The following is a 19110-nucleotide window of genomic DNA, read 5'->3' on the forward strand; positions in this document are numbered from 1 at the left end:
CAAGAATTGGAGGAACGCAGAGTTAACAGAGGGTTGTAGCGCCAGAGGAGGTTGCAAAGCTAGGAAGGGGTGAGGCCTTGGAGGGATTTGAATACTAGGATGAGAATTTTAAAATCAGAGGTATTCCTGGACAGTGAGCCAATGTAGGTCAGTGAGCACAGGGGTGATGGGTGAATGGGACTTGGTGTGAGTTAGAATATGGGCAGCAACAGAGTTTTGGATGAGCTCAAGTTTACGGGGGGGGGGGGGGGGGGTATGGTGGAGGAGGATGGGAGGCCGGCCAGGCGAGCATTGGAATTGTCAAGTCTGGAGCTAACAAAGGCATGGATGAGGGTTTCAACGGAAGGTGACGGGGTGGAGACAGGTGATGTTACGGAGGTAGAAGTAGACAGTTTTGGTGATGGAGAGGATATGGGGTCAGAAGATCAGCTCAAGGTCAAATAGGAAACAGAGGTTGCGAACAGTCTGGATCAGCATCAGACAGTGGCCAGGCAGAGGGATGGAGTCAGTGGCAAGGGAACGGAATTTGTGGCGGGCACCAAATACAATGGCTTCGGACTTCCCAATTTTTAATTGGGAGGAAATTTCTGTGCATCCCATGCTGGATGTCTGACAAGCAGCGTGACAAATCAGATACAGTGGTGGAGTCAAGGGAGATGGTGGTGAGGTAGAGCTGGGCACCATCAGGTGGAACCTGACGCCATGTTTTTGGATGATGTCGCTGAGGGGCAACATGTAGATAGCCCTGTATCTTTCCTCTTCAGATATTTGTCCACTTTTCCTCGAAAGATGCAATGGTTTCTGCCTCAAAATATTCTATGCGCCACAAACTCTGTACAAAGAAATTTCTCCTGATCTCTCATCTCACTATTATAAATTGATGACCCCCATGTCATTGATTCCCCAACGAGAGGAAATATAAAACCGACCAAAACGTTTTATTATAAAATCCTCAATTCAATTTTCTCTCTTGCTTTGCTCCTGTGGAAACAGTCCCAGTGTCTCGAGTTTCTTCCCATCTCTACAGTTTCTCATCCTTGATAGCATCACTCTATGCTTTCAATGTCTTTAATTTCCTTTGTTACAGAGTGCACAAAACCGCACACGCAAACTGAGGCCTAACCATTGCCTTGTGCAAGTTTATCATAACTTGCAGAGAGTAGTAGTAATTGTTTTTCAGACCGGAGGGAAGTATACAGCGGCGTTCCCCAGGGGTCGGTATTACGACCACTGCTCTTTTTGATATATATTAATGACTTGGGTATAAAGGGTATAATTTCAAAGTTTGCAAATGACTCAGAAATATAGTAAACAATATGGAGGATAGTAACAGACTTCAGGAGGACATAGACAGACTGGTGAAACGGACAGATGCATGGCAGGTGCAATTTAACACAAAAGTGTGAAGTGATGCATTTTGGTAGGAAGAATGAGGAGAAGCAACATAAACTAAAGGGGGGTGCAGGAACAGAGAGACCTGGGGTTGAACATACACAAATCTTTGAAGGTGACAGTTCAAGCTAAGAAGGCTGTTAAAAAAGATTACAGTATCCATGACTTTATAAACAGAGGCATAGAGTATAAAAGCAAGGAAGTTATGCTGAACCTTTATAAATCACTGGTTAGTCCTCTGTTGGAGTATGGTGTTCAATTCTGGGCCCCAAACTTCAGGATGGATGTTAAGACCTCGGAAAGGGTACAGAGATTTACTAGAATGAAAAAAAGACTAGCGTCTTTCACGACCTCAGGACGCCCCCAAAGCGCTTTACAGTCAATGAAGTACTTTCTTGCAGTATAGTCACTGTTGTAATGTAAGAAACGTGGCAGACAGTCATGTGATAATGTCCAGATAATCTGTTTTAGCAGTGTTGGTTGAGGGATAAACGTTGGCCAGAATACCAGGCCCTGCTCTTCTTCGAAATAATGCCACGGGATTTTTTACATCCACCTCAGAGGGCAGACGGGGCCTCGGTTTTAACATCTCATTCACAAGAGGGCACCTCCGACAGTGTAGCACTCCTTCAAGTACTGCATTGGAGCATCAACCTGGACTTTGAGCTCAAGTCTCTGGAGTGGGACTTGAACCCACAACCTTCTGACTCAGAGGCAAGAGTGCTACCCATTGAACCACAGCTGAGCCCTGTGTCAGAGATGTGGGACTTCAGTTATGTGGAGAGACTAGAGAAGCTGGGATTGTTCTCCTTACAGCAGAGAAGGTTAAGGAGAGATGTTCAAAATCATGAACAGTTTCGACAGAGTAAATAAGGAGAAACTGTTTCCAGTGGCAGAAGGGTCGGTAACCAGAGGATACAGATTTAAGGTGATCGGCAACAACGCCAGAGGCAACATGAGGAAATTTTTTTAATGCAGTGAGTTGTAACAATTTGGAATGCAATGCCTGAAAGGGTGGTGGAAGCAGATTCAATAGTAACTCTCAAAAGGGAATTGGATAAATATTTGAAGGGGAAAAATACAAAGGGCTATGGGGAAAGGGGAGGGGAGTGGGACTAATTGGATAGCTCTTTCAAAGAGCTGGCACGATGGGCCTTCTGTGCTGTATCATTCTGATTCTCTTTCTAACTGGAGGAAAATGCAGCTCGTCCACAGAATGAAGAAAACACCTAATCAACATCCATATACACATCATCAGTATTCCCTTCATCTATTCAATGTAACTTCTACAAAAAACAATTACATTTTTCAAACTTGACTTGCCTTTAACAAATCAATGCTGGCTGTCCTTGACTATCCATATGCTCACTAATTTTATTTCCAGTTCTGGATTCTAAGAGTTTGTGCACAGCTGACATTAGGCTAAATGGTATATAATTGTCTGATTTATCTTTCTCTCCATTTTTGAACACTAACTACCCCTAGCCTGTTGCACCAATTTACTTTTCTTAGGAGTGTTGAAAAATTATAGTTAACTTTTTCTGACTTCTTTCCACCGCCTAGGATGCATGCCATCAGGGATTGAGGTTTAGCCACCGCGCGTTCAGCATTTTTTTCATAACTGATTTCTTTTCTACAATTGTCCACATCCTCTACTTCCACATATCATCATTTGTAAAAACTTACACAAAATATTTAATATCTGATATATCTTCCCCCACCCATCAACCCTGAGCAGTCCTACCCTCTCTAACTATTCTTTTATTTTTTATATGCTTATAAAAAAAGGACCATACTATTCTCTTTTATTTCCTAACCTTTTTGCATATTCCCCTTTGGCCCTTATAAACTCCCCACTACACTTTCCATATTATTCATGTTTTTCTTTAATACTGTTAGCCATAGTTTTATCATATGCATCCCTTTTAAGTTTGTTTAGTTTTAATCTATTTATCCACAGAACTCTTTGAACCCTCTCCTATCCCCACCATTAGAAATATACCTATTTTGTACCCTACCCATCCCATATTTGAAGATCTGCACAGCTGAACCCAGTCTCCAATCTCCACAAAACTAAACATTAAACAGGCCAATGCAAACTGGTGTGCATTTCAAGGAAATAACATAATGATTGACCTTGACAGCCCATTTGAGTTGTGGTTTAACAAAATAAACTGCCCTCTCATCCTCCTTTGGAACACTGTCCAGTCTATAAATAAATCTATACATAAACACACTTTCATTTTGGTAAGGAAAGGGGGGGGGGGGGGTTGACGGATGGTGACATTAGTGCAATAGTACACTTTCTTGTGCACAGTACTAAAAAAATTGTTCTCTAAAATATAGACAAGTTCCCTAATCACTTTTCTTGGTGAGAACTGCCCACCCTGTCCTGCCACTAGAGTACCTATCGGCTGTTAATGCCCTTAAATGTTCCCTTTTTGCCACCGAGACTCTCCATTAAGCATTTGCATCACGTGGCAGGAAAACTTTAAAAATACTAAAACAAATTTGATGCTGGGTCACTCTGGAATAGTAACAGCTGACACATTTACAATATATACGTATACTATTACAAGGAGATAATAACTAGATCGTCTCCAAAACAAGTACACAAAGTAATGTGTTGTAAAAGGTTGTATTATAATCAACTCCATGCTCAAGAATCAAATGCATGCTAGTTATTTCCTTATAACTACACATCTCTTATCACCAGCCCAATCAATTTAACACATCACTGTGTGGTTAATCACCTTCAGATGAATCTGTGAACTATCAATATAGAATCATAAATAAAAGTTATACTTACTGGCAAGTTTTTTGTGTTCAAGGTGAGGATGCCAGCGTTGTAGAATGGAACTGTTGCATTTTTGCAACCAAGCATCAGAATGAAGGTCTCCCAGATCAGGTGTAACAAAAGTCAGATTCCCTTTAGTTTGCTCCAATAGCATGCCGGTCAAACTGAGTAGAGCAATCTTACTGCTCTCCAATGTGTGAAATTTTCTGCTTCCTAAACTTATCCTTATAGCTTAAGATTTTGTATAGACCTATGAGCACGATGAACTAAGTTTTGATTCTCCCAAACTTATTTTGTGTACAGTGAGAGAATGAATGGATGAATGGGGGGGAGGGGGGAAAGACCATATCATGCCATCAGTTTGGGCTGAATTCCAGGTCCCAGAGGTGAAACAGCAGTCTTCTAACCCACTGTACCACCCAGTTCTCACAAACTCAGTACCATTGTAGCACTGTTTACAATCAAAGGTATAATGAAAAAAAGGAAAGTTGCATTTCAAGACTAAACTCCAACCGATCACCCTTGACCTAATCAGTTTTCAGGAAAGAGCCCAGTGCAACATCTATAGAAGATGATGAACATTTGTGCAAGCATTACTGTACACTCTGTGTTATCTCTAGTACATGGTGAGAAGATAATCCGGTAGAAGTATATCTTGGGTGGTATTTCATGGGCCACTTGCTATACACCCTGCACGATATTCAGCCCCATTGAAGTCAGTAGAGCAACGGTCAGGTCACCAGAGCAACGGTCAGGTCAGATCACCTCCCGGTTCTCTTAGCTGGGATAGAGCCCTATACTAAATAAACTTGGCAATAAGAAAAGGTCTAACCAGACTTGGTCTGTGCATGGATACTCAAATTGGGGGGAGGGGAAGCAGAGTACTTCATAAATTTAACAACTCACCTGACTACTCGGCACAATGATGTCCTGATAAGATTTTTTTTTAAATTCAACAAGCTACTGCAGAATATTAAATTTATGCAAATATTGCTAAGGACTAGTAAAGGCAGCTCATCATTTCTGACAACTGTTTCTGTTTAGTTAACCTCAATGCTGACGAGATTTGAAACTGCACTAACTGTTGAAGGCAATCTAAGTCTCATCCTTGGCTCAGTGATAGCACTCTTGCTTCTGATTCAGAAGGTAGTGGCCCAAGGACCAGTCCAAGACTTGAACACATAATTAGGCTGACATTCAGTGCTGAGGGAGTGCTACACTGTTGGAAGTGTTGTCTTCCAGACGAGGTGTAAAACTAAGGCCATGTCTGCCTTCTAAGGTAGAAGTAAAAGATTCCAAGGCACTATCAAAGAGGGGGGCAGGGGGGAGTTCTTCTGGTGTCACAGCCAACATTTATCCTTCAATCAACATTAAAAAAGATTATTTGCTCATTTTTCCCATAGCTGTGCACAACTGATTGCCATATTTCCCTACAATACAACAGTGACTAAATATCAAAAGTACTTACATAGGATCAGGAAGAGGCCATTTAGCTCCTCAAGCCTGTAGTCATTCAATGAGATCATGGCTGATCTGTGATCTAACTCCATATACCCGCCATAGCCCCATATCCCCTAATACCTTTGATTAACAAAAATCTATCAATCTCAGATTTAAAATTAGCAATTGAGGTAGCATCAACTGCCGTTTGCAGGAGAGTTCCAAACTTCTACCACCCTTTGCATGTAGAAGTGCTTCCTAACTTCACTCCTGAAGGTCCTGGCTCTAATTTTTAGGATAGCATTCCATTACCTTTTCTGATTATTTTCTGTACCTGTCCATGACATTTTAATGATCCAATGACTGTGAAGCACTTTGGGATGTATCAAGTTCATAAAAGGCACTGTAAATCTGTAACTTCTTTCTAGAGATGATATCCACAAGGCAGTTTTCACTGTAGAACCTTCCCCCAGTCACTTCCTGAGGTAAGATAATGCCCACTTATATCTGCTGACCTAGTTAGTGTCTGATACTGCTGGGCATTTATATTGATGCCATGCAGTGGGCAAACCATGATAAGGAGGCCCATGACCTCTGAGCATTGCTCTCTAGTTTTTTTCTTTTACCAGTTGTCAGTCTTATGGAGCTTTTAAATTGATGTTAAGGCATCAAACGAGTGGCACTGGAGCACGACCTGCCATCTCGCAATGCTGCTGCAGGTCCCTATTGGACCAAGTGGAGGACCAACAGGACAAAGGACCGTGTTTTCCATTGCCTCAAAAAAAAGGCGACACAAATGCGGAACACTGCCAGTAAAACGAATGATATGGAGATGCCGGTGATGGACTGGGGTAGACAAATGTAAGGAATCTTACAACACCAGGTTATAGTCCAACAATTTTATTTTAAAATCACAAGCTTTCGGAGATTATCACCTGACGAAGGGGATAACCTCCGAAAGCTTGTGATTTTAAAATAAAATTGTTGGACTATAACCTGGTGTTGTAAGATTCCTTACAGTAAAACGAATGGTTTAGAAAGTACAACAAAATAGTGTCCTTCCCCAAGGGCACTCCCCTTCCTTCTTTTCCCCTTCCCTTCCCCCCCACCCTTCAACTCCCATTGTGACAGTTACCATCTAAAGAATATCAAGAATGCAACAGTCGTATTGTGATGGAACAAGAGTTTGGTCACGTCCGATGAAGGGAACTACTCATCAGTGTTAGGATCCACTGAAGGCATGGAAATCATCTGTTGTACACCGTCAGACGCCAGTCGGAGTTTTGTGCACTTCACTGGCATATCATCAATAAAAAAAGCACTGTCAGAGTAATCCCAGGTCCCACCATTCACCAAGTAAAAAACACTCTCAGTATAAAGTGGGGCAGTGTTTCACAAATTAAGCTTTTCAGAACTGAAGTTATATCTCTCCATTAAAAACAAATTGTCACAATACTTCAGTGAATAGTAAGGAACTAATGGCCTCAATTGCATATATTACATTGATGTCCAAAATATGGGGTGTACAAAATTTCAAATAAACATGATTTGCTTGCTGGAGTCAAAGCAGGGGTTTCCTCTGGGCAGCAGAACCTTGTCCTTAAATGCCTGTGGGAGTAAGTTGGCCCAAGTCCAAAACAAAAATGGGGAAATGCCCTAAAAAACTATGATGTGGAGATGCCGGTGATGGACTGGGGTTGACAATTGTAAACAATTTTACAACACCAAGTTATAGTCCAACAAATTTATTTTCAATTAAATTCCACAAGCTTTCGGAGGCTTCCTCCTTCGTCTGATTGTTATCTGTTTTTAATATAACGGGTCATTGACTGTCTTCCTTCTCTCTCTCTCTCTTTTTTTTGGGGGGTTGTATATTCAGTGGTCTTTTAGATGACACCTTTCTGTCTGCTCACTGTGATTGCCTTGGCAACGGGCAGTAATCACCAGGCATTGTTCTATGTTTTTCAAATGCGAAGGATTCGAAAATATCATTTCCACCATCCGCCCGACGAAGGAGGAAGCCTCCGAAAGCTTGTGGAATTTAATTTAAAATAAATTTGTTGGACTATAACTTGGTGTTGTAAAATTGTTTACAACTAAAAAACTATAACCAGGGACCCTGGGTGTTATTACTCAGGGTCACTTTATAGCACCAATGCATCGCCACAACAATCAGCTGCTGCCTGCTGGAATCTCTGTACAAGGTACCTGAAAAGTTCCCTTGATAGTCTAATGGGTATAAGCCATAAAGACTAGAAAGTACCATATTTGATCGCTGGTCTATGTTGGTTAGCTACAATCAGTTTCATTGCAGTTGGACTAGGGAAGGCCAAAAAAATGTATTAGCCATGTTTCTGATTGTTATCCAATGACTCTTCCTGGGAAAGTGTAGTGCAATTCTCACGCAAGGATAAGTTTAAACTTGGTGATGAAATCCTCCAGGATTGAATATCCTGCCGGCATTCACTGCCTTGGTTCACAGATAAGAATGGCTGAAGTACTATGTGCTGTTGGTACCAGTATCAACAACTTGATGAAGAAAGTGGAAAATTGGGAAAAAATTGTTTTTTTAAAAAAAAACTGGGGGAAAAAAACAAAAAGGGACTTACTGAGTAAATGCTTTTCTTTTGCATATTAGTATAGGAACATGAAACTGCAATATTTTGGAGAAGCAAGGAGAATGTTAAGCTAATTAAAGCACTCAATTAATGCCTTGCCCTTTCAACTGGATCTCATCTCCATTCTAACATATAAATTCGAATTACTGTAACCACTGCAAATCAGGCACTAGTTGGACATTTTTGCAATTCTATATGAGGAAACAAGTCTGTGTTTTGAAAGCCAGCAAATTTTCAAAGGGCTAATAAGGAGACCACTGGCATAGAGTCCTTTGCAGTAGGGAAACATCTTGGTAATAAAATAATAAGCATTTCTAATAAAGGTGTGCTACTGTTTGAGCAGGAGCCACTAAGTACTATATTAGCCTATATAGCAGGGCACATGCACCCATTTTAACATTCACCGTACTACAGGATATCAGAGTCATGGTAAATTTGTTATTAAAGGGCTGCCACAGCAAACCAATTTTCCATCCAGCAGTTTAACACAATCCCTTCATTACAATTTCCAAATAGTCCATTTTCACATCGCTTGTCTTGCGGGGGAAGAGGAGGGTTGGTAATACACTGCAGGTACTTGTGCAACATGGGCCATTATTTATTTCTTGACGATTTGGATGACATCCTCATGCTCCATTATGTGAGTAAGCCCCACTCGTTGAGGACTATACTTTGTACTCGTTCCCTAGAATTAAAAACAAAAGACATTCCTCGTTAGCAGACAAGTTATTTCAGATGTAAATAAGTCCCAAATATTCAATTGAATGTGGAATGCTAACATACTTACCCAGACAAGAGCATACTTGAACTGACTTGCTAAGGTTCTGTGAATTCGATGGCACTGCAGCAGGAAGGCAAGGACAGTACATTTAAAACCCTGCATGCTGCTACGTACGCAACACAGGTTATATTCGATGCTGATTCCTCTATAATCTCGCTACTTCAAAAATTAAGCAGAATGTCAAAATTATAACAGTCAACAAGGCAAGCCAGCCTCTGCTTTATCATCAATAATCGCTTTGCCTAAAATGAAAAGCTAAAATAGGACGGTCTCCAATAAAGCTGAGCTGGCATAGCTCCCTTCCTTGCTTTGTAAATATGCAATAGGATGGTGTAACTCTCACCAAAAATGTCATTAATTCACAAGAATACTGCAGCAATTGTGTGACAATCGTGCATTAAACTGCCCGTCCTTCCACTAAATGGCAATGAGACTTATAAACTGTCAAAAGCAAAATACTGCAGATGCTGGAAATCTGAAATAAAAGCAGAAAATGCTGGAAATAATCAGCAAGTCAGGCAGCATCAGATACTGCCTAACTTCCAAACTGTCAGTTTAGCTCAGTGGTAGCACTCTCACCTCTGAAGGTTATAATAACATTTGCACCTCTTCAGTGCCAGGTAATGACCATGTTGAACAAGAAAAAGCCTGACCATCTCCATCAAGAATAAGCGCAACTGTCTCACCTTGACATTAATTGGCAAATCATTGAGAACCCCCCCCGCCCCCCCCACCCACCCACCATTAACAACCCGGGGGTAACAATTGACCAGAAACTTAACTGAACCAGCAAGATCAACAACATGGCTACAAGGGCAGGGCACAGCCTGGGTAATCTGCAAGAGTGGCTCACCTCCTGTAGCTCAAAGCTTTTCCACTATCTACAGGGCCCTCGCGAAATGTATACGCACAACCACTGGTCTTCCCCAATCAAATTAAAATAATCCATTGATAGAAACACAAATCTGCCACGTCAGCCCAAACCTGGATATTGCCCAGGTCCTGTTGTAAGCTGCTTCATTATTACTGAAGTCATGAATGGAGTTAAATACTGTAGAATCATCAGCTATCATCCCCACTCCTGGCCTTATGATGGAGGGAATATCATTGTTCAAGCAGCCGCAAGGAACACCTGGGGCTCCGACGATTGAATCCAACGACAACCATCTTCCTTTGTGTCAGGTATGCCTCCAGCCATTGGAGGGTTTCCCCTTGACCTCTCCTAGCCTCAGTTTTGCTGGGCTCCTTGGATTCCATACTCAGCCAAGTGCTGCCTTGATGTTAGAATTAGCTACCCTGATCTCTCCTCTGACATTCATCTCTTGTGCCTATGTCTGGATAAAGGCTGTGACTAGGTCTGTAGCCAAGTATGTCAGAATCCAAGCTGAGCATCGATGAGCAGTGAGCAAGTTATTGGTGAGTAGGTGTCATCTGATGGCACTATTGATGATCCCTTCCATCAGTTTACTTATTTATTGAATACAGAATACTGGAGTGTTGCCAGGGGACTGGAGAAAGGCAGATGTAACTCTTTTTTAAAAATGGTAGCAAAAGTGACCCAGAATACTACAGACAGAGTTTGAAGTTCATCATGGGTAAAATTATGGAAAGCCGTATTAAAGATAAGATCATGGAGCATCTGGATAGAAATAAAATCATAAAAGACAACCAATATCGATTCATGAAGGGGAGGCCTTGTCAATCTAATTCACTGGTTTTATTTGAGGGTATGACAAAGGAGCTTGATAGGTGTAAGGCAGTGGATGTGGTGTACTTGGATTTCAGTAAGGCCTTTGATAAAGTTCCACTAGAAAGGCTAGTATTGAAAATAAAGAAAGCGGGAATCAGTGGAAATGGATACCTAATTGATTGACAGATAGAACCCAGAGGGTGGTGGTCTAGGGATTGTCATCAGCCTGGGAGAATGTTACCAGTGGGACCCCACAAGAGTCTGTTATGGGATCTCTTTTGTTTAATACCATCATAAATAGAAACATAGAAAATAGGAGCAGGAGTAGGCCATTCAGCCCTTCGAGCCTGCTCCGCCATTCAATACGATCATAGCTGATCCTCTATCTCAATACCATATTCCCACTCTCTCCACCTACCCCATGATGCCTTTTGTATCCAGAAATCTATCTAGCTCCTTCTTAAATATATTCAGTGACTTGGCCTCCACAGCCTTCTGTGGTAGACAATTCCACAGGTTCACCACCCTCTGAGTGAAGAAGTTTCTCCTCATCTCAGTCCTAAATGTCCTACCCCATATCCTGAGACTGTGACCCCTCGTTCTGGACCCCCCAGCCAGGGGAAACATCCTCCCTGCATCCAGTCTGTCTAGCCCTGTCAGAATTTTATATGTTTCAATGAGATCCCCTCTCATTCTTCTAAACTCGAGTGAATACAGCCCGAGTCGGCCCAGTCTCTCCTCATTCGACAGTCCTGCCATCCCAGGAATCAGTCTGGTGTGCCTTCGCTGCACTCCCTCAATGGCAAGTATATTCCTTTCTTTGGTAAGGAGACCAAAACTGCACACAATACTCCAGGTGTGGTCTCACCAAGGCCCTGTATAACTGCAGTAAGACATCCTTGCTCCTGTACTCAAATCCTCTTGCAATGAAGGCCAACATACCATTTGCCTTCCTAACTGCTTGCTGCACCTGCATGTTTGATTTCAGTGACTGGTGTACAAGGACACCCAGGTCCCTTTGTGCATTAACATTCCCCAATCTATCACCATTTAAATAATACTGTCTTTCTGTTTTTCCTTCCGAAGTGGATAACTTCACATTTATCCACATTATACTGCATCTGCTATGTATTTGCTCACTCACTCAACTTGTCTAAATCGCTTTGAAGCCTCTTTGCATCCTCCTCACAACTCACAATCCCACCTAGTTTTGTGTCGTCAGCAAACTTGGAAATATTACATTTGGTTCCCTCATCCAAATCATTGATATACATTGTGAATAGCTGGGGCCCAAGCACCGATCCATGTGGTACCCCACTAGTCACAGTCTGCCAACCTGAAAAAGACCCGTTTATTCCTCCTGTCTGTTAACCAATTTTCAATTCATGCCAGTATATTACCCCTAAATCCATGTGCTTTAATTTTGCACATTAACCTCTTATGTGGGACTTTATCAAAGGCCTTCTGAAAATCCAAATACACCACATCCATTGGTTCTCCCTTATCTATTCTACCAGTTACATCCTCAAAAAACTCCAGTAGGTTTGTCAAACATGATTTCCCTTTCATAAATCCATGTTGACTTTGTCTAATCCGATTGATATTTTCTAAGTGTCCTGTTATCACATCCTTTATAATAGACTCTAGCATCTTCCCTACTACTGATGTTCAGCTAAACGGTCTGTAGTTCCCTGTTTTCTCTCTCCCTCCTTTTTTAAAAAATAGTGGGGTTACAAATGTCACCCTCCAATCCGCAGGAACTGTTCCATAATCTATAGAATCATTGACAATGAATGCTCAGTGGCAGTGAATAAAGCAAATCAAATGTAGGGATGTATTAAAAGGTGAATATCGAGTCGAAATAGTGAGGTAATCCTGCCTCTTTATAAATCATTGGAGCAACCGCACTTAGAATATTGTTTACAATTCTGGTCGCCACAGTACAAAAAGGATATTATAACTATTGAGAGGATACAGATTTGTTAAACACGATTTCCTTTTCATAAAACCATGTTGAGTCTGCCTAATCATATTATGATTTTCTAAGTGCCCTGTTATGACTTCCTTAATAATGGATTCCAGCATTTTCCCGACAACTGATGTCAGGCTAACTAGCCTGTAGTTCCCTGTTTTCGCTCTCCTTCCAATCCACTGGGACTGTTGTAGAATCTAGGGAATTTTGGAAGATCACAACCAATGCATCCACTGAAAGGCAACATGAGGGGATAAAAAGGCAGAAAATAGAGTATGAGAGTAAACTAGCAAGAAATATTAAAAACAGATTGTAAGAGCTTCTACAAGTATGTAAAAAGGAAGAGAGTAGCAAAAGTAAACATTGGTCCCTTAGAAGCTGAGACAGGAGAAATTATAAAGGGGAATGAGGAAATGGCAGAGATCTTGTATCTGCCTTCACAGTAGAAGACATAAAAAACATACCAAAAATAGTGGGGAACCAAGGGGCTAATGAGAATGAGGAACTTAAAACAATTAGTAACAGTAGAGAAAAAGTACAGGAAAACCAATGGGACTAAAAGCCAACAAATCCCCTGGGCCTAATGGCTTACATCCGAGGGTTCAAGAAGAGGTGGGTAATATAATAGCACGTATAGAGGATTGGTTAACAGACAGAAAACAGAGAGTAGGGATAAACAGGTCATTTTCAGGGTGGCAGGCTGTAACTAGCGGGGTCAGTACTTGGGCCTCAGCTATTTGCAATCTATATTAATGACTTAGATGAGGGGACCGAGTGTAATGATTCCAAGTTTGCTGACGATACAAAGCTAGGTGGGAAAGTAAGCTATGAGGAGGACACAAAGAGTCTGCAAAGGAATACAGACAGGTTAGGTGAGTGGGCAAGAAGGTGGCAGATGGAGTATAATGTGGGGAAATGTGAGGTTATTCACCTTGGTTGGAAGAATAGAAAAACAGAATATTTAAATGGCGAGAAACTATTAAATGTTGGTGTACAGAGAGATTTGGGTGTCCTCATGCAAGAAACACAAAAAGTTAGCATGCAGGTACTGCAAGCAATTAGGAAGGCGAATGGCATGTTGGCCTTTATTGCAAGGGTGTTGGAGTATAAGAGTAAGGAAGTCTTGCTACAATTGTACTGGGACCACACCTGGAATACTGTACACAATTTTGGTTTCCTTATCTAAGAAAGGATTTTTTTTTTAAAATTCGTTCACGGGATGTGGGCGTCGCTGGCAAGGCCGGCATTTATACTCACCTTAGGAGGCAGTGCAACTAGGATGAGAGGGTTGTCCTATGATGAGAGATTAAGTAGAATAGGCCTATATTCTCTGGAGTTAAGAAGAATGAGAGGTGATCTCATTGAAACATAAGATTCTGAGGGGGCTTGACAAGGTAGATGCTGAGAGGTTGTTTTCCCTGGCTGGAGAGTCTAGAACTAGGGGGCATAGTCTCAGGATAAGGGGTCGGCCATTTAAGACTGAGATGAAGAGGAATTTCTTCACTCAGAGGGCTGTGAATCTTTGGAATTCTCTACCCGAGAGGGCTGTGGATGCCGAATCGTTGACTATATTTAAGGCTGAGATGGATAGATTTTTGGATTCTAGGGGAAATCGAGGGATTTGGGGATCGGGCGGGAAAGTGGTGTTGAGTTCGAAGATCAGCCATGATCGTATTGAATGGCGGAGCAGGCTTGAGGGGCCGTATGGGCTACTCCTCCTATTTCTTATGTTCTTTTGGGATGGAGGGATTGGATTATCGGGAGCGATTATGTAAATTGAGAATGTTCTCACTGGAAAAGAGAAGGTTCAGAGGTGATATGATTGCTGTTCTTAAAATTCTGAAGTGACTGGAAAATTAGAGGACACAGCCGGCACTTATCGGGGGGTAAATTCAAAACTAATCTGCTGAAACAATATTTCAGTGAGCAAGTGGTCAATCTATGGAACAGGCTCAGTCGGGAGATGGTGGAAGCAGAAAATGTTGATTCATTCAAATGCAAATTAGATAAGATTACTTCAGAAAATAATATTTTGGGATATGAATAATTTGAGACATGACATATAAATGTAGCATTCTTGGGAGCAACAGGTGGCTTTAGACCTATGGTTCCCAAAGCTCTCCACCACTGGGGGGTTTTCCTCATCTCATGTCTGGGTCTGTTGTAGACTAATTGATAGAGATTGATTGCCAGGAATAGTCAACAACTCCACTATTGTTGTATCACAGGATTACCAGGATGGTAGAAGGTGATCTTGATGGACCTTGGTCTTTTTTCATCTAGCAATTCCTATGTTCAATTTGCCATGGTGGGAAGTGAACTCTCAACCTCTGGGTTGTTAGTCCAGGACCATAACAGCTACGCTACTGTACCCTATAAGGAATAAACAGAGAGTCAAAGAAGTAACAGTCCTTGAAAGGCACCAACGGGAAAATCGTATTGAGCAACTGGAAAATGACAGATATCCTGAACAATTGCTTTGTATCGATGTTCACAGGTTAACATTCGTGGAAGTGAGGCTTGATTTTCAGGAAATGAAGAGGAAATTGTGAAGACAATAGTAATTACTGATCAGGAAGTGATGGAAAGGTTGAAGCCACTAAAAGAGGATAAGGCTCCAGGGTCAGATGGCTTGCACGTAAAGGTAGAACTTGTTTAACGTTCTTGTAGGCATTTTTAGTCAACCAATAGAATCGTGAGTTGTACCAAATGAATGGAGAGAAGGAAACATAATACCTATCTTTCAAAATGGGCAACAGGACTGTCCTGAAAATTATACCATAACTTCCATTAGCATGGTGTTGTTGGGGGGGGGGGGGGGGGGGGAAGGAAGAGGGGAAAGAGAAAGATCATGCCTAACAAACTTTTGAGGTGGTATGGTATCAGAGTTTGTAGATAAACGGTACTCTGTGGACGTTGTTCAGCAAGGCTTTTGATACAGTGCCACATAGGAGGCTTGTCCATAGGTAGAAAAGCACAGAAGTGGACAGTTATTGAAGTGGATCAAAGGAGATAAAAGGTGGTTGTGCGCGGAGCTCCGACAGAGTAGCAGGGAGTGACTAGTGAGTTGTTGCTGGGGCCTTTGCTATTCACGTTGTATACCAATATTTTAGAAATGGGGATAGAGACAAAATGGTCAAAATTTGCCGACGACACCAACATGAGAGTGGGGTGGCGGATGTAAACAATCAAGAGACAGCTGATCCGGTGCAGAGAGATCTAGAGAAATTGGGAGGTTAAGTCAAGAAATGGCAAACTAAATTCAATGTACTCATAGATAGGGTAGATAGAAAGTATTGCCGCTGGTTGGGGAGTCGAGGACTAGGGGACATAGCCTAAAAATTAGAGCAAGGACTTTCAGGACTGAAGTTAGGAAACACTTCTACACGCAAAGGGTGGTAGAAGTTTGGAACTCTCTTCCGCAAACAGCAGTTGATGCTAGCTCAATTGTTAATTTTAAATCTGAAATTGATAGATTTTTATTAACCAAAAGGTATTAAGGGATATACCTTAAGGGCTAAAGTGGACATACGGAGTTATATCACAGATCAGTCATGATCTCACTGAATGGCGGAACAGGCTCGAGGGGCTAAATGGCCAACTCCTGTTCCTATGTGTGCAAGGTGAGACTAGGGAAGAAAAATAAACATTGGAACGATCAACTAAATAGTGTTAGTCCACAGGATACAACACAGGAAAGGGATTTGGGATTAGTGGACAGATTGTTGAAACCATCAGCACAGTGTGTGGCAGTGGTAAACAAGTCAACTAGGATCTTCAGTTGTATAGTGTATGGAAAAGAACAAAAAATGCAAGATACTGAGCCTATACAGGGCATTGGTTTATCCCCACCTGCAGCACTGTGTGCAGTTTCGGTCACCATATTACAGGGCAGACATCACAGCATTGGAAAAGGTGAGGCATCAGACACCTGAGCTTTGAGAGACTACAGAAGCCGAGTTCTTTTACACAAGGACAAGAGGGGATTTTATTGAGGTATTCAACATCCATAAAAGGTACTGACACTTTCAAACCTGGGAAAATGTTCATCATGGTCCCAAGAACAACAACACAGGGCCATAAGATGAAATTCAAAAGAGGGAATGCGAATGAACAGATCCGATTTAACTATTTCACAAAGGCAGTGGTGAATGGTCAGAATGCTCCACACAAGAAAGAGGTCATGGTTGATTACATCAGTAATTTTAAGATGGAGTAGGACAGGCATTTGGCAAGAAAGTCAATTATCATAGAATCATAGAATGGTTACAACACAGAAGGCAGCCATTCGGCCCATCGAGCTCGTACTGACTCTTTATAAGAGCAATCTAGTTAGTCCCATTCTCCCACTCTTTCCCCGTAGCCCTGCAAATTTTTTCCCTTCAAGTATTTATCCAATTCCATTTTGAAAGCTACGATTGAATCTGCTTCTACCACCCTTTCAGGCAGTGTTTTACAGATTATAACTACTTGCTGTGTAAAAAAGTTTTTCCTCAGAGCAAAAAGAATACTTTGTTCACAACTATAATAGTGAACAAAGTATTCTTTTTGCTCTGGGGTCAGTCAGGTGGACCAAAATGGTCTTTTCAAATCCTGTACATTCCTATATACACACAGAGCCCAACGGAGAGCTATATTTGGAAACTAAAAAGAGTCGAGGTGCTTCCCCGTTGGCTTAGTGGGTAAAGACAGTGAGAAGCTCATTCATTCAGACCATGAAGTTCCCATGCTCAATCCCTGGTCTGTGCTAAGTTAGCTGATCTTAACAGATTGACGGTAGACCACTACAACCCGAATTAAGGAGGAGAAAATCTGCCAGGGTTCCAGCTGGCGGATCATCCTGCTGGAAGAGCATATGTGTGGACATCAGGTGAGGATATGATGGAACTCGGCAGTAATGCTCCTCAAGGTTGAATAGTTTGCTGACACTGCCTAGGACCACATATGAAAAACAGCCACTTGGGAAAATTGCAGAAAGGAAAATGAGTCAGCTTGACCGTAAAAAAGTCACAGCTTCGCACAATAACTGAGCTGCAATTACACACACTAAATAATTAACAGTTTTAGAAAAGTGGGAATTGGGGGGGGCGGGGGAGAGAAAGATGCATTTTCTTACCACATGTTCAACCGAGGCAGATTTTCTCATAATTATAGCGCCTGAAAAATCTGGTCTTTCTGTTAAAAACAAAATTTGCATTGCATTATTAGAAATGTGTCCACACAAATTTAAACCTTGGGGTAATTCAGTGTTGAATCTTCTCCTACCTCCTCTCTTTTTTGTGTAGATGCAGGTTAGAGCAAGATATTCCCACAGCATTTCAAGCAGGTAGTCCAAGTTCAGCTTCATCTCACAGCTAGAGAGATGGACACAAGATATAAATGACAAACATCCTGGCAATCACAAGAATTGATAATTAAATAAGGGGTCATGCTTGGACCTCTACTGCTTCTCATCTACACAAGTGACCAAGATACTAAAACCAATTGTAAACTGGCAAAATTTGTTAGCATCACATGGAATTGGGAGTGGTGGAGAGAGAATACAGCAAGATTTAAATTGTTATATAATTGTTGTACAATTGGGAAGCCACATGACAAGTAAAATTTTACACTGAGAAATATTTCAAAAGCTCAAAAATGTGGGCGATTGAGGAACACAGTAACAGGAGGCCATTCAGCCCCTGGAGCCTATTCCGCCATTCCATTAGATCTGTATCTTAACTCCATCGACACGCCTTGGTTCTCTAATCCTTAATACCCTTGCCTAACAAAAATCTATCGCTCAGTTTTGACATTTTCAATTGACCCCCAGCCGTAGCAGCTTTTTGGGGGAGTGAGTTCCAGATTTCCATTACCCTTTATGTGAAGAAGTGCTTCCTGACATCACCCTTGAACAGCCTCGCTCAAATTTTGAAGTTATGCCCCCTTGTTCTGGACTCCCCCACCAGAGGAAATAGTTTCTCTCTATCTACTCCATTAACTCCTCCAATCATCTTAAAAACCTCAATTACATCACCCCTTAATCTTCTATACACAAGGGAATAGAAGCCTACTCTATGCAACCTGTCCTCATAATTTAATCCTTTTAGCCCCGGTATCATTCTGGTGAATCTGCACTGCACCTCCTCCAAGGCTAGTATATCCTTCCTGAGGTGCGGTGCCCAGAACTGAACAATGAACTAAATGGGGTCTAACCAGAACTTTATATAACTAACATAACTTCCACCCCTTTGTATTCCAACTCCCTTGAGATAAAGGCCAATATTCCATTAGCCTTTTTAATTATTTTTTGTATCTGTCCACTAGCTTTGTGATTTCTGTTCTTGGACCCCTAAATCTCTCTGCTCGCCCACAGTTCAAGTGTACAAGTGAAATTGAATTAACAGAGGAAGACAAAGGGACCCGAGAGTAATAGTGGAC

At 41.6% G+C, this 19110-nt stretch overlaps 1 protein-coding gene across 3 annotated transcripts in view; it reads right to left on the reverse strand.

Annotated features, from left to right (window-relative positions):
- Window positions 1-8665: 8665 nt before the first annotated feature.
- Window positions 8666-19110, reverse strand: part of drg2 (developmentally regulated GTP binding protein 2) — a 38601-nt gene continuing 28156 nt past the window's right edge. For all 3 annotated transcript variants that reach the window (XM_068003095.1, XM_068003096.1, XM_068003094.1), the window contains 4 exons: window positions 17956-18044; window positions 17807-17865; window positions 9035-9088; window positions 8666-8932 (listed from right to left, as the gene is read on the reverse strand). In XM_068003095.1, the coding sequence (XP_067859196.1) occupies window positions 8846-8932; window positions 9035-9088; window positions 17807-17865; window positions 17956-18044 (289 nt within the window). In that variant the 3' untranslated portion in view covers window positions 8666-8845. The remainder of the gene's footprint in view (window positions 8933-9034; window positions 9089-17806; window positions 17866-17955; window positions 18045-19110) is intronic.

The sequence above is a fragment of the Heptranchias perlo genome, chromosome 22 (genome assembly GCF_035084215.1).
Source record: "Heptranchias perlo isolate sHepPer1 chromosome 22, sHepPer1.hap1, whole genome shotgun sequence".
Classification (NCBI taxonomy): Eukaryota; Metazoa; Chordata; class Chondrichthyes; order Hexanchiformes; family Hexanchidae; genus Heptranchias; species Heptranchias perlo.